This window comes from Staurois parvus, unplaced genomic scaffold (assembly GCF_062004578.1).
Source record: "Staurois parvus isolate SC_StPar_1 unplaced genomic scaffold, SC_StPar_1.0 ptg000172l, whole genome shotgun sequence".
Classification (NCBI taxonomy): domain Eukaryota; kingdom Metazoa; phylum Chordata; class Amphibia; order Anura; family Ranidae; genus Staurois; species Staurois parvus.
In genome coordinates, this window is record NW_028317968.1 from 9,544,459 (window position 1) to 9,560,188 (window position 15,730).

Here is a 15,730-nt window from a genome sequence, read left to right on the forward strand (position 1 = left end):
CAAACCTCCTCTTCTGGGGTCCCTTGTTGGTGGCTTCTGGATGCTCTTCGGCAAGGGCTTCCATAGGAAGCCACTTCCAATGGGGGCACTTGTGTGGGCTCAATCCTGAGCCATGCTGCCAGTGTCCATAGACACAGACAGCATGGCTTGGGCCCTGTCCCCTTGTCACAGGATTTGACCAACAGCATCAGGAGCCAAATGGCTACCACTCTTGTCCTGTGAGCGGAGAATGCGGCGAGAACCACTGCTCTCGGGCACAGTGCTGAATTGGAAAAAGGCTCGGTATAGTATTTAGGGGGGGGAGGATCCTGGTCAAAGAAGATTTTATACCTTAATGCAGAGAATGCATTAAAAGGTAAAAAAAAAAAAACTTAAGCCTTTAGAACCACTTTAAGGTTCAAAAGGCAGCAGACTGGAGTGTGCACATACCACACCAATGATGCTTTGCAATGTGGCACAGCAGAAATTATTCCACCTGCCATGTGTGACCCACTCAACCGAGTGGGGCTGCCCAATAACTGCATGCAATGAACGCAGTTGTGCCACGGTGGTGCATGTTGTAGGGGTTGAAACAGCTGCCGCATAGGCGACAAGGTAAGGTGCCCACCTCTTCATTTTCTGAAATGGTGAACTGACCCTTTAAATAAAAAGGAAAAACTACTATTCAAAAGCTATAAATCATATCAAATCCAACTGAATCGCCAATTTTTTTTTTACCTTGAACAGGTACATGTTGTTCGTTGTGTAGCTTCCACAAAATCCCAGGATGGAATTTTGTCAGATGTCTCTTCTTCACACACTCCATTAGACGTAGCCGAAAACTTCCTTCTAACATAAGGAGACACAAATTTAAAACTGCAATTAAAAGCAAAATTAATTCAATAAACTAGCCTTTTCTCTTAACAGGAAATGACCTGTAAATTAATACTGGGGACACATCAAAAATACTGCATACCAAAGTCAAAGAGAACCTGTTATGAGCAGACTAGAAAACTTTGTAATTCATCTTTTGAGAATCATGGACACTCTAGCTAAAGTCAAGAAACAGCATCTTAAGCTAACGGACAATGGCACACTAACTCGCACTACCCAATGGGCCAGCCACATCGGGCAGGACTCAAAAGTCAGAACAAAGTCACTTGCTCAGAGAGTGTAGCTGGATTCACAGACCATGGGGTCACAAAGAACACAGAATGAGTTGGAAATTAAAGCTAGTTATGTATGTTTCTTCAATCCGCTAACTAAGGAGTGCAAATTTGATAAGCTTAATTTATAAAAATGAAAGCCTTCAGCTAACAGTGCCAACTTCAGGCTTATCAAGTGCTTATCTGTGGTGCCGACCATTTAATTGCGTAACTGTCAGACACAGTTGCACTATTAAAATTAGTCAAAATTACCACCAAAATAAAAAGGCATTTATGCCCTTAAAGTGTTACTTCACCTTTACCAACTTTTGCCACAAACCTCCTTATGCATTAGCATATCCTCAGTACATTAACATGCAGGACTCCATTTTGTAAAAGGATGGTTACTTTTTCAGTTGCTCATATCACTGCCCAACCCAGGACAGAGAAAGGAGAGCAACAGAAAGAGCAGTTGAAAAAGTTAGCATTTTTCTTTATAAAGTTGGGCACTGCATGTTAATGCACGAAGGACATTGCAATGCATAGAGATGTTTGTGTACAGTCTGTAAAGGCCGAAGCTGTTACATTTGGCCTGGGCATCTAGCATTTAATTAATTCTAGCCACAAAAGGGGTAGTGTATTTAGCTGGTCCCCTACATTACAGTTTACTATTTAAAATTGCTTGGTTGCTTGCTTAACATATGAACACACAACAGACAATCTGACATAATTTAAATAACCACTTGCTGAGTGGTGAAATGCAGGGCCACTCAAAGAGGTGAGATATTATGAGAACATGTTGCAAAACATCGCACAGCTATGGAACAGAGAGAGATCAGAACACACAGAAAACTATTGTTTTCTGTGTGCCATTACAGTTACCCATGTTTATCTAAGAGGAAAAAACACAGGTATCGGAATAGAATGGAAACTGTTACCAATGCACCAACTGTCATAATACAGAGTTAGCAGGACTTAGCTTTCCTGTGAAAGACGTACTGATCTATTCTTTATACCTGTAGGACCCAATGCACACTGTGCTTTTAGCCAGGGTTCATAGGGCTCTCACATTTGGCTGCAGGTGACTGGGACCAGTGTACTTTCCAGCCCCTCTGACTGCAGAGTGTCAACCCTGTCAATCACAGACTTGTTGCAATTTTGGGCATTGATCCCTGGATGCATACTGCCCTAAATATTTGTACCGTTAGATGTCCAGCTGCAGAAGCTGCCAGCCCCTCAAACAGGCTGCCGGCAACAGGGTTGGATGCTGCACCTGTGCTCCGCAGCACGTGTCCTACTGCTAATCACCAAGTGTACATGGGGCCTGAACCCTCACAAGCAATACACATAACTTACCTCTCTTTAGAGAAGTAGTTGTAATTGAGTTATAATTTTAAGTGTTCAAACAATTTCTCATTTGAACTTGAACCGATGTATGAAAAAGGCAATAATTATGTAGCATTGAAAATTCACTCTTACATCATACCTCTTGATCAAAGATACTTACTTGTTTAGCGACCTGTTCATGTTGCACTCTTGCCAAACTCTATCTACAACCTGGTTAGCCAATTTTCTTGGTATTTTTCCACCATGATGACTAGTACTATCAGAATTAAAACAATCTGACACCGATGGAAACTTCATCCACTTCTGCGCCGTATGCACATCAACTGCAGAAAAAAATAGAGGGGGAAAGGAGAATATTTGAAAGTGGCTTCGTTTAAAAACACTAAAGATGTAATTAAAGGGTAGCTGTAGTGGTTGTAAAAGAACACCAATTACAATGTTAAGCAAATGCAGTCTGCCTTAACAGCAATCAAAATAACCCCCCAAAAAACAAACACACACGTGTGGCCTGATCCTGGAGTTAACAGCGAGCACCAGAGATACCTTCAATCACAAATTATGCCAGCTAAAGAAAAGTGGGTAGGTCTATCTCAAGTACAGAGCATAATGGCTAGAATGACAGACCTGCATACTAGTCAGTATTTTACAGCCAGAGATTTAAAAAAAAAAAAAGAAAAAAAAAAACAAACAAAAAACACATTTCAAGCAGCAGATCATGCAGTGTTCAAGTAGTGGACAGCTACTTTCTTAGGTCTTGTTTCCTGCCCCCCACCATTAAGGCTTTAGTTGCAGAGGTAGCAGCAGAGATGTGCAAGGGTGCAAAGGAGATTCCCCCCCCACATTTCAGAAAACGCATTAAGATATATAGATACAGATATATATCTCTATCTATCTATATCTATAAAATTCTACCTTTACAACCACTTTTAGTTTCAGATTTCCCGACATTAATATTAAATTTTTTTTGTTTGAGAAAAAAAATAAAAATCTTATACCTGATAATGCACAGAGAAGCCCCTTGCCGTTTCTTTTGGGAGCTCTCTGCTACTTCTTGCAAGTGCCCCCATAGCAAGCTGTGCGCTATGGGTGCACCCATGTGGGAGAGCTCCTGAGCCAGGCTGTGCGAGTCCACAGACACAGAGTGCAGTTTGGCCTATGGCTCCCTCTGCTCTTGGAATCGCCTATGAGACCCAAACAGGCTGTGGCACTGCAGCCTGAACAGCGCTGGAGTGCAAGAGGACTCGGATACATAGTCATGGATATAGGGGGGGAATGCAGAGAATGCATTAAGGTTACAAAAAAATAACCTTTTGAGTTCAGAACCACTTTAATCACATCTACAATCCTTAAATCCAGGGAACTGATGGGACTGCCCTTGTAAGGTCAAAAGTACCCCCATGCACTCCCCCATTAGTGCACCAAAACTGACAACAGTTGCTCAGGGATTGTTCTGCTTTTCTCTGGATGAAATCAGTTTAAAGGGTTAAACTTTATAAATGCTAGTGACAAAACATTACAGTGAGAAGAGCATGTAAAAGACATACCTGTCTGAACTTCCTCTGGGGATGTTGGTGGGGTCAGCGTTACTGAAGACATGACTGGATCTCTAGAGGAAGCAGGCACTTGAGCACCTAAACAGGTGTTTGTACAGTGAGTGGACCCAGCGGGGCTAACTGTAGGGATGTCGGACTGAGGGACTAGCACAAAGCAAGCTGGATAGACCATTCGAACACCAGCTATAAAAGAAAAAACAAAAAAGTTATTGATAAACTGTTTACACAAATTATGAAACAGCAAACACAATTGTGAAACAGAAATACTAAATATTTTACAATCTCTGGTAATGTATGGTCATATGAGCATAAAACAGTTTTTGTTTAAAAGACTCCAGTATTTTAAGGTGTAGAATTCAGGCAAAACTGTCTGTAACCGATCTCATGCCATTGATATTTTAAATGCGCTCAAAGTAGAATGCTTTTCAAACAAACAAGGAGATTCTGTAGCCAAAACCTGCGAGATCTGGGATCTTGAATAAAAGACATTTAATTTTGAGGAAAAAGCAACAGGGGCCTCGGCCTACCTGATTTTAAGAAATATTATTTGGCAGCAATACTGAATAGTGTGTCTGACTGGAAATACAATTTTTATAGTAAATTGTGAGTTAATCTGGAAAATGATTTGAGTGACTCTGAACTAGCTACGCAAATCTGGCTCCTTAATAGATTCCGCAGACCTCACGTTCCCCCCTTATTAGGGCCTCATTATTGGTGTGGTACTTTATTCATGTGAAACTTGGTTGGCCCTCCAATTCTCCACTGAACAAGAGACTCCCATTTTCTTCTGGTGTTTTGAATCCACAATTTCAGTCCTGGCTCCCGAATAAACCACTGCTTCTCCACCACATAGGAGATCAAGGAGTGCTTCCATTGGAATCTCTCAACTTCTTCTGCAGTGCCATTCAGGGATCACTTGTGATATGCTCAAATTTCACAATTTGTTAAAGGCTAAGTTCACCTTTAGCCGGTCTACTCATAACATGTTACACCCTGAATATGGGTGTAACATGTAACATGTTATGAAAGGTGTACTTATCCTTTAAAGCTCTACCAAAGCCTCTACAATCCCTTAAAGATCTCACCCCTATTGGAAGCATCCTCATGTCTATGTCACCATTGAAGGCATATCTCAATTCTACCATGTCTTCCTTGACCTGGAGTCTACTTCCTTTCCTTACTACTTGTCCACTTGGGAACTGGACTTCCAAACCTCATTATCAGACAATAAAATTCCACAATCCTTCACCTGTGCCACAACTTCTAGGCCGCCTCTAAGGCTGCAGAAATCAATGTTAGGCTCCTATCCCACTGGCACTGCACGCTTGTTAAGACTCCCTAAAACTTTCCCAGATGTATCAGATGTGTGTTGACGTGGCTGTGGAACAGTCTTTACCCATGCTCATATCTGGTGGGAATGTATAGTCAGTCATAATGGCCAGAGATGTTACTTTGGATAAAAGCAATACCGGGCTTTCGTATACCCAATGATCCATCGGTCGTACTCTCATTGTACAAGTGAACCCACAGGCCGCTACAAGTGCTCTCTTATCAGCCGCCTCCCATAATTTCACTTTTAAATGCATGACCTCTTATACAATTGCTGCTGGATAATGAACTGAGCGGAGTCTACAACCTTCACATTATAAAGTCTATAACTACCTCTGTTTAACTCTTCTTGATGCATGTTTGGACTACTGAATATAAAGCACCTGTATGTGTGGTGGGTGCTTTGTCTTGTTAATCCTGTTTCTACTTTTGTCAAAAAATTTAAAAAAAAAAAATAATTTAGGGGGAAAGAAAATCTGCATCCAAAATGGATATCATAATCCCAGCGCAGAAAACCCAACCATCACTCTTTATTTTAAAAACCCTTCTTGATAAAAAGGTTCCACTGCTCTCACAGACATATATCATGTAAAATAAACAAAAAACATAGCACCTGCATCATTCAGGTCATAGCAAGAATACACAGGGAAACACTAGCCTAAGAGATACATGACATCTGGCGTAACAGATATTTTGCTGTGATGGTTGGTTAAAAGTGCTTCCACTTAAAGTAGAATGGACACAAAAAGCAAATTATTCTGGTGTATGATTTCGGAGATCTGCTAATCTGCATATTGGCAGCCCTCCTAAATTTAGACACCAAGACAAAATATATAAGGAGGTTATATTTAGAGATCTAAACATTACAGTCAGTAAAATTATAGAAAGAAATTTGGCCAGGAAAACTACAAGTACAAAAACTGAAACTTATGGCAATCATGACACCCTAACTTACAGACATACAGTATATAACAAATACAATATGTTAAACTTCAAGTGTAACTAAAAACGGTAAAATTATTTTAGTTTTGGATAGAGTAGAGCTGGATTAGAACACCTGTCAGGTTTTTATCTCTGCATCCCCAAAAAGGGAGATACACCTGCTCTATTTGTCATGTTTACCATTATCACCAAAAGTAAAGGTAAAAATACCCCTCAAATCTTAGGTTGTCCCTAGAACAGTAAGAGAGTAAATCTTCCATTACGGACTCTCGTTCTTGTGACCCTGGATACAGCCAGGGACTCGCTTGCTTCGGATGGACTTCCTTTCATTTTCTGTTTAGGTTACAGAACAGGAAATTAAGGGAAATGTTCCCAATAGAACACAGATAGCAAAAAATAAATCCAGAGAAGTGTTATAACCCTTCCTTACTCTACCCAAAATTAAAAAAGCTTTGCCTTTAGTTCTCCTTTAAATAGTTTGCTTGGATCAAATAAACCTGGCTGGTGTGAGGACACAGCAGGAACGGGGGACACGGGAGTGTCTTTTTTAAACGTCAGCAGCTACAGTTTTTGTAGATTTTTTTTTCCTCTTAAATTTTGAATGGACGTCAGCTTTAAAATCATAGTAAAAATTTTGTAAATGAGCCTAAGGTTGTTCTTAATCTTATCCACCCCCACCAAATCGACTTCATGCCAAATAAGAACATGGCTTTTAACATAAGGCACCTGTGCATGAACCTTCAGGCCCAACAAGTCAATGCGGAATCAAGGGTGGAGGTGACTCTGGATGCAGCTAAGGCGTTACACTCAATGGAGCCATTTGTAGGAGTGCTAAGGTGCTTCCACCCACTAACTCACTCCCTGCTCAGGAGATCGCCAATCACTTCAAAACGAAGAGTGATACAATTCCTAAGGAGATGTCTGACAAGCAGATAGCTTCCTCACTTAACACACCATGTCCACATGTACAATCACTACTTCCCGCATTCAACCCCGCTACTATAGACAGGGTTGCTAAATCTTTTTTTCCCCAAACAACCACCTACCCCTTCGCAAATGCTACAGCCACCCTCTAGCTCACATCTTCAATCTTTCCCTCTCTTCCAGCATCTTCCCCAACTCTCTAAAACATGCATTTGTCAGCCCCATACTTAAAAGCTCTCACTAGTCCCCACCAAAAGTAATAACCTATGACCCATCTCCTTCAAACTCCTTGAATGCCTGATCCACAACCGAGTGACGATCTCACTCAGTCTGGATTTCGCCCACAACACTCCATGAAAACTGCTCTCCTTAAAAACGTACAAACTATCTATTAACGCCTAAAACCAATGGACATGATTCTGTACACTTAGTCCTGGACCTCTCTGCTGCCTTTGACACAGTGAAGCACTGCCACCTGCACAAAAAACTTCACGCCTTTGGTCTTCACAACTGTACTCACCGCACCTTCAGTGTCACTTGCAATTCTACTTCCTCCTCTTCCTTTCAGTTCTTGGACCCTTCCAAAAATTCACCTCCTCCCTGGGTCAGTTGATTGCCTCCCATGGCTTTCAAAATCATTTATATGCCGATGACACCCAAATCTCTCTCTCTACCCCTCAGCTCACTCCATCAGTCTCCTGAAGCATCACTAATCTACTAACAGACATATCAGCCTGGATGTCATACCACTTCCTGAAATTCAATTTATCCAAAACCAAGCTCATATTTCCTCCCCTACGTGCCCCTTCCCCTGACTTCTCTGTCAAAACGAACAGCTCAACCATCAACGTGTCCCCACATGCCAGGGTTCTAGGTGTAATCTCTGGGTGTGGACTCTGAACTATCCTTTTGGCTCCACATCCAATCAGTCCAAAGCTTACCACCTCAACCTGCGCAACTTCTCCAAGATAGCCCCTTCCTAACCAATGACACCACAAAGCTTCTAACTCACTCCCTGGTCATCTCCCAACTTGACTATTGCAATTCCCTCTTCACTGGCTTACCTTTAGATAGGCTATCCCCCCTTCAGTCCATTGTGAATGCTGCCGTCATGCTCACCCACCATACCAATCGTTCAGTGTCTGCCAACCCTCTCTGCCAATCTCTTCACTGGCTTCCGCTCACCCAATGAATTAAGTTCAAGATACTGACAACTTCTAAAGCCATTCACAACTCAGCCCCAAGCTACATCACTAACATTGTCCCAAAAATACCCAAGCAAATCTCATCTCTTCAGAGAGGCTTATCCTTCCCCCACCTAACAACCATACATGTATTTTACAATTCTTATAATGGCATGCTGCCAATTAACTAAATTAGTTGCAAAATGTTCTTCCAGCTCTTCCTTGTTAGTACCACTCATTTTGCCAGCTTTTTGTTACCCTGTTCCAACCTTGAGACGTGTTACTGCCATCAATTTCAAAATTATATTTCTTAAAATAGTACATTTCCTTAGAAAACATACAAATATTTAATATTTTTCTTTTGTGAATATTGGTTTCTGAGATTTGTAAATCACTGCATTCGGTTTTTAAATATAATTTACACAGTGTCCCAGCTTTTTTGGAATTGGGATTGTAAAAGGTTCATCCACTAGAAGGGCATATAATAAACAATTTCTGACTGAGAAAGGGTCAACATTCTCCTATCAGTTCTAGCCAATGCTGTATGGCATCTAATAGGTAAGCTCATGCAAAGAATTCAGACGACTGCCTCAACATGCTCTTCTTGATCTGTGAAAAAATCCTAGCACCAATGTTATTACAGAGGTGGAAGACAAATGTACACATTTACATCTTGTTCCATGCATAGAAACTTACAATCAGGCCATGTGTATATAAACACACATTCACCCCACAGACCTGAAACAGAAAAACACTGTTTCTATTCCATATGCTAGCTTATTGGTGAGGAGTCCCTCAGTTCTCATTGGCACAGTTACTTTTCCTCGGAAAGATACCTTTTAAATTCAACCATAAGAACATACTGATAAAAGTATCATCCAAGGCAATTAGGTTAACAGTTTAAACGTGGGTTTGGAGCATTCATTATATTCTGATCCTCTACATACAATGTAGCAATAAAATGTAGTGGTGTACAAGCACAGTGCAGGTACAATGTGTTCTTAGTTCAAACAGACTGTAAACTGAACCAGATTACATGAAGGTCACAGGACTTTTGTCTACACCAAAACAGCACTATCTGCAGACTTCATCTACTACAAATATATGTTCACAAGGAAAACTAACCATGTGTCCTATCCCAGTTGGTAAAAGGAAAAACAGCCTGTTTATACATCATATAGAAAAGTCCTGCTTTGTAGCAGATTTACGTAAGCAAGACTAAAAATCTTTCAAACAACCAGCCAACTGATGGGGAGCACATCGCAAACTCCGCGTAAAAAAACAAACAAAAAAAAACACAATAGAAACACACAAAAGATTTCATTTTAACTTTAACTAAAGTGATTTCAAAGGCTTACATTATAAAGAAAAACAAAAACACACACCTATACTTACCTGCTGTGTGCAGTGGTTTTGTACAGAGCAGCCTGGATCCTCCACTTCTTGTGTCCCCCGACAGCGCTCCTAGCCCCTCCCTTCTGTTGGGTGCCCCCATAGCAAGGAGCTTGGTATGGGGGCACCCAAGAATGCACATTCCCCAGCCGCTGCTTTGTGTCCATTCACACACTGAGCTGTGGCTTGGCCACGCCCCCTCTCTCATCAGCTCACTGGCTGTGACTAACAGAAGCGGGAGCCCCTGCTGCTGTCTCAGTCAACGAGGAGAGGGAGTCCGGGGATAGCAGAGACTCCAATGCACATTGCTGGATCGAGAGGGGGCTTAGGTGAGTATTAGAGGGGTGGGTGGGATGCTGCAGGTTTTGTTTTTTTAACCTTCATGCATAGAATGCATGAAGGTAAAAAACAGTGAGCCTTTACAACCACTGTCAGTCTGTACTAAAGTAAACCTACTGCAAACCTGAGACACTTAAACTAAGGAGATAAAAAAAAATTTCAATGAAACCTACTATCCCAGCAATCAGCAGACCCAGAAATGTAGGCAAGTAAATATACCTGCAAGGATCAGCCATTCTTTAAAATGTTAAAGGGAACCCTTAAACAGTATCAAACCCCCAACAAAAAAAACATTATTATAATTGCATTCATTTTTTTAGCTGGTTTTCCTTTTTTTCACCTGCTGATGCTGCCAGTAACATTTCCTCTTTTAGGTGGCTCCATTCTTTGCAGAAGCAATAGGGACACCTTTGGACAGTAGTACTCTCAGTCTGGAGAGAGGGAGATGTTGAATGCACTAGCAGAGATTGACTGGACTTGAAGAAATGAAGCCACATACCTAACTTTTTAAAAACTGTTAAAGAAAATTTTTTTCCCCTTTGGGATAAAGGATTTACATAAATGAATAAAAGCTGACTTTTGTCAGCAAGTCTGTCAATGCTAAATAGTTTGTTTCAATCCTCTAACTGCCACGTATGCTGAACAGCTTGATCTGTAAAAATAAACTGACAAATAAAAGACTTACTAGCTCAATCACCAGGTAAAATTAAATGAATTTATGATTTTACATTCTGATCATAGATACAATTTAATAGGGAAAAGCCTAAAAAAGGAAAAACTAATGCAGCCACCACACCTAAGAATTTATACTCTGCAATAATGTAAATTTTTGCTTTTGAGTGAAGATACCTTTAGCATTAGTTTTATTTTTTCAATGTATAATGGCGCGATGGCAACCACGCAGGTTTTTTTGCTTTTAACAAATCTGAAAACAGGTGCAAGGTTGTCTGTGTGTATATAGCTGCAAAAGATTGGAAATACAGCAACATATTCAAGACGGCAGAAAAAAAAAAGCCCAGAAAGTTTTGCATATGGGTGTAGTCATTTACACAAACATGTAATTCATTTACTCAGGGTCCTTCTGCCAGAAGATCCAGCATATTAACATCAGTAATTTAATATGTGTGCGCAAGAGGTCTTAGGCTGCCCATTAAAAAAGGACAATTCAGATACTTGAGAAAAGTTGAAATTGAATTTAGCTTAAAATAAAAATAAAAAAAAAAAAAATTTCTGGCTCTAATGACCACGTTGACTTGAAGTGCATGTCGAATGTACCTCTGTATAACAACCATTAAAAACCCAATTTCAAATTGCACTGCCCTGACAGAGGTTTCCTTTAAACTGAATGCCATGAATAGGGATACTTACCAACTAATACTTCAACAGCTGCCAGTGAATCGTCTTCCCAATCCATTTCCTCCTGCTTCTCCTCCGGGCACTCTTTCACACTGGATGAGATGGGGTAAAACTGCTTCCATTCACCAATTAATTTCTTAGTAGAGGAATCAGACATCTTGAACGACTGCCCCGTGAGGGTGCCATTTAATCCAAAAGGGCTCAGGATAACTAAGACAACAGAAAACAAACATGTATTACAGCAAGAAGCTAGATATTTCCTATTATCTGTACAATCGTATATTTCCTAAAATGTTAACAAAAAAAAAAAAGGAGCTATTGTGCCTTTTATTTCATCCTTCAACAATCTAATAAGGAACATCTATCTAAAATGGCAGACTGAAACTCCATTCAGGCAACTACTGTAGTCTCTGCTAACCTGTAAAAGATTTGAGCTTTCTGATCAGTACCTGGTCCTAAGCATACAGTTTCTTCATGTTGTCTAAGCAGAACTATGACCTTCCATTAAAAAAAATATATTTATTTATTACAGTTTATGCCTTAATCTCCTGCAAAATACTAAAAATACTTGTTGATTCTGCTACTGCAGTCCTCCTAAAACAGCTTTCTGCAATGGTGTGACAACGATCCTGCATTGTTACTGCATCCAGAGCAGAGTTGACATGTAGGCTGTGCTTACAGTAAAATGAAGATTATGCAGAGGCATGGCTATAAGCACTGTCCCTCAAGAACGTAGTATGTCAGTCAGCACCTGGCCAAACCTAGTCCTGCTCTTGGATTTCTGGATTCATAGCACCGTCTTTGATCCCAAAACCTTCCCAGTGTTCCTGGGAGGAGAAGCATTAATAACACAAAGGATTTTGCTCAGTTAGGAAAGGTAAAGAAATGAGGCTTTTGCATCCCTAAACAACTAGATTTGGCATACAAGAGCCTTTAGTCAGTCATACTTTAAAAGGACAACTGCATCTTTGTTTTAAAAACCAATACAGTGAACACATCACACATCTTGAAAATCAGCATACACAAGTGCTATACACAAACAAAAATCTCAGCTACATATCCCAAAGCTGGAGAAAACGCAGTTTACAGACCTTGCCCATGCCCCGACACATGCCACACAACACCAATAAAGAAACTGCTTCCTTCTCTTGCAGAGCTGTAGGTTGACTGCTGGTTTATTGTTATGTAATTTTGACAACCAAGCCTAAACATGTTTTGCATAAAGTGCTGCAAGGACTGGAGAAAGTAATGCCAGAGTAGGGTGTTATGCTTTTCAATTCAGCTCTGCTTAGCCAAAAAGGTGAATGTGCAAATGCTGCCAATTCTCAGCGTGTCCACCAATCAGCTAATAGGTTGGCAGGATTAACAGAGCGGGAGCAAGCAGAAGTGAACTTCTCCTGGTGCACTGCATGCTGGAATTTGTGGAGCATAGGACAGTACTTCCTGTGTACTTGTTCCTCCATAGGTGCCTGGATGGTTAATTAGAGATGATGCAAGTGACAATCATTTTGATTGATTTTACCAAACAGATTTAGGTTAGGGAGACCATAGCAAAATCTTCACTTATGTGGAAAAACATGGAAAACAATTATATTGCTGATTTAATAAATATGTTAGGCTCGTTACAGTAATAACATTTTTTGTATCCGCTATAAAAATTCCTTAGAGTCCATTGAAAAACAGGAACTCAAGATTAGTCAGGATTTACTGCCACCTACAGGGAGGTTGATTCAATGCCAAACAGAAAAGCCAGTCACTGTATAACCTTTCCCCTAACCATAATGCCTCAGTTTTCTGGAAAAGCAGTACCACAGAGGGGCAGGGCCTGGGTCCCTCAATGAACTCCAAATAGATTACACAGTAAACATAAAAACGTATTTTCTTTTTTCCCTATTGGGTGACAGAAATGAAGAAAAAAAAAAAAACACTGGGCATCCAACAGCTGAAGGGGAGGGCAACAGCCACTGAAACTCAAGAAAGGAATAGAAACTCTGCAACACAAAAAACAGCCTAACAGAGCAATGCCCAAATCTAAACCAGATGAAAAGCCCCCTGCAAGTCGGGGGAAGATGATAACCAGGGGAAGGACACAGATGCGCAAGATCAGGATAGAGGATATCACCAGAGCAGAATGGCTCCACCTGAAAGAACTCTGAGCCTGAACCAGAGAGAGACTGGGAAACCAAAACCACCCTCGAAACAGGTGAAACTATTCGATGAGAGAAAAAGGACCCACAAAATAATGAGTCTGGGAAGTGCATTCCTGTGGTAAGAATCAGCAGATTTATGTGGCTGGAACCCCAGATGTTTGAAGACATAGCTGCACCGAGGAAGCCTGTACAAAGCAGTGATATGCTTACAGTCACTGCAGCTATCCATGCGTATCTGTATATCCAGCAGTTACCAGCTGCTAGGAACAGATAACCAACCCTGGAGGCAATCTGTCTGCATCTAGTGCTAGTCATCTGTCCCTAGCCACTGGTAAGCACTGGATGTGTGGATAAATTCAAAGAGCTGAGGCAACTGTAAGCCTATCATTGCTCTGTACAAGTTTCCCAGCAGCAGCTGTCCCCAACCATCTGTGATGACAGCAGCAAGAATCAGATTTTTACAGCAGAAATCTGTGGTCCAGACCTTTTAGCACAGGTGAATGAGGATTTAGGATTCAGAGAAGTCCAATGATGAGAACAGGGTTGCCTATCCAGTCAAGAATCTCGCTGACAGGATATCCAAAAAAAAAAAAAAAAAAAAAAAAAATCATAATAGCACAATAAGTTACCCCTGAGACTGAGACTAGTAAAAAACCTGAAGGGAACAGTTCCCCAAACTCAGTCTGACTTAAAAGGGGATAAGGTGCATGAGAAGTACTCCTACAAGGGTAGGCAGGTATGAAAGGTTATGTCACAACCCCAGACTGGTAAAAAGGTCAGGCTGCCGGGCCTGAAGCACAGAACATGGTGCTAATAATATTTTGACCATAGCATCCATAGTCATGAAGCGAGGGACAGGAAACCTAATCAGGTGAATATTCTTAGTGTGACTATTGGCAGAACCAAAGAAGGCATCTAGAGAAGCGTCTTCAAGATGATCAGCCACAGAAGGGGACCATACTCAGGCAAACATGCCCCATGGAAGCCTCTAGGCATACCCTATCCCCAAATGGGGAACACTACAGCAGGGACCCAGCATGTACTGCCTGCTGACAATCAAAGCCAATGCAAAGGCAGTCAAGAGTAGTACACTTCGTGTCATATAGCACAGTGGACCGGCCACTTGTCCTGTCACAGGGAGGGCTCAAATACCTTTTCAATCGGAAGATCACGCAGAATTTACACGGTGACCGACACTCAAAGAAATGTGCAGACGCTAGTTGCTGTATAGGTTCTGGAATCCAATTTTGTGGCATCAGCTATGGAGGGAAGGAAGGGCTCATTCAGGTTTGGGGGAAATGTGTGCGTTGGGGAGGTTAGTCCAGTAAGAAATTAGAGAAAGAGGGGTTACCATGAAAACATGACATAGCGGTTGGGGCTCAGGTATGACATCTATGACTAAGGGGATTTATGGCAAAATGTCATGTCAGGTGGCAGGACAAAACAAGAAAATGCAGGTTTGAAGGGAAAAAAAACCTCAGTGATATAAGCAGAACATCAGTCTCCAAGCAATACTGTCCCCAAATATAACAAGCATCCAGGGAACAGAGAAAGGATTGCATTTACTAAGGGTGCCCTCAGATTGCATAGTGCAAGTTGTCAGTAGATAAGGGTCTACTCTACAGGGTTCTAAATGAAATGCCAACAGCATAGCCATAGCCGGGTCAAGGTTTATAGACTGAGACAAGTAAGGAACTCAGTACGAGTTATTTAGCCCACACTACACAAGGCTGTTTTCACAAAGATTACCAAACAAGAAAATCATCTTGTGCCCACATGGGGGTGTAAAGGGACACAATCAAACGTACAAGAAAAAAAAGGAACAGGAAAGAAAGTACCCTGAAAAATGCCCTCGATGGAGGGGGAAGAATGTCTCTGCCATTAGAGATTTAGACAGATGAACAGGAGCTTTTACAAATATAACTATAGATCAAACAAATGACTGTCAGGGTGTGTACCTTGTGAGAGCCCTAAAACTACTGCATCTTTTGCAATGCAGTATGTAAGCCATCAAAGATAGGAGTTCATAAGTAGGGGTTGGTAAGCCCTAAATGTTTTCCTGAGAATGAAAATTAAGTGAATACCCATTG

At 41.1% G+C, this 15,730-nt stretch overlaps 1 protein-coding gene across 1 annotated transcript in view; it reads right to left on the reverse strand.

Annotated features, from left to right (window-relative positions):
- MED13 (mediator complex subunit 13) overlaps positions 1 to 15,730 on the reverse strand; it is a 114,600-nt gene that overhangs the window by 51,541 nt on the left and 47,329 nt on the right. Inside the window, exons 5-8 of the mRNA XM_089676646.1 lie at positions 11,503 to 11,700; positions 4,016 to 4,207; positions 2,632 to 2,794; positions 718 to 828 (exon numbers count right to left, since the gene is read on the reverse strand). Coding sequence (XP_089532772.1) covers positions 718 to 828; positions 2,632 to 2,794; positions 4,016 to 4,207; positions 11,503 to 11,700 — 664 coding nt within the window. The remainder of the gene's footprint in view (positions 1 to 717; positions 829 to 2,631; positions 2,795 to 4,015; positions 4,208 to 11,502; positions 11,701 to 15,730) is intronic.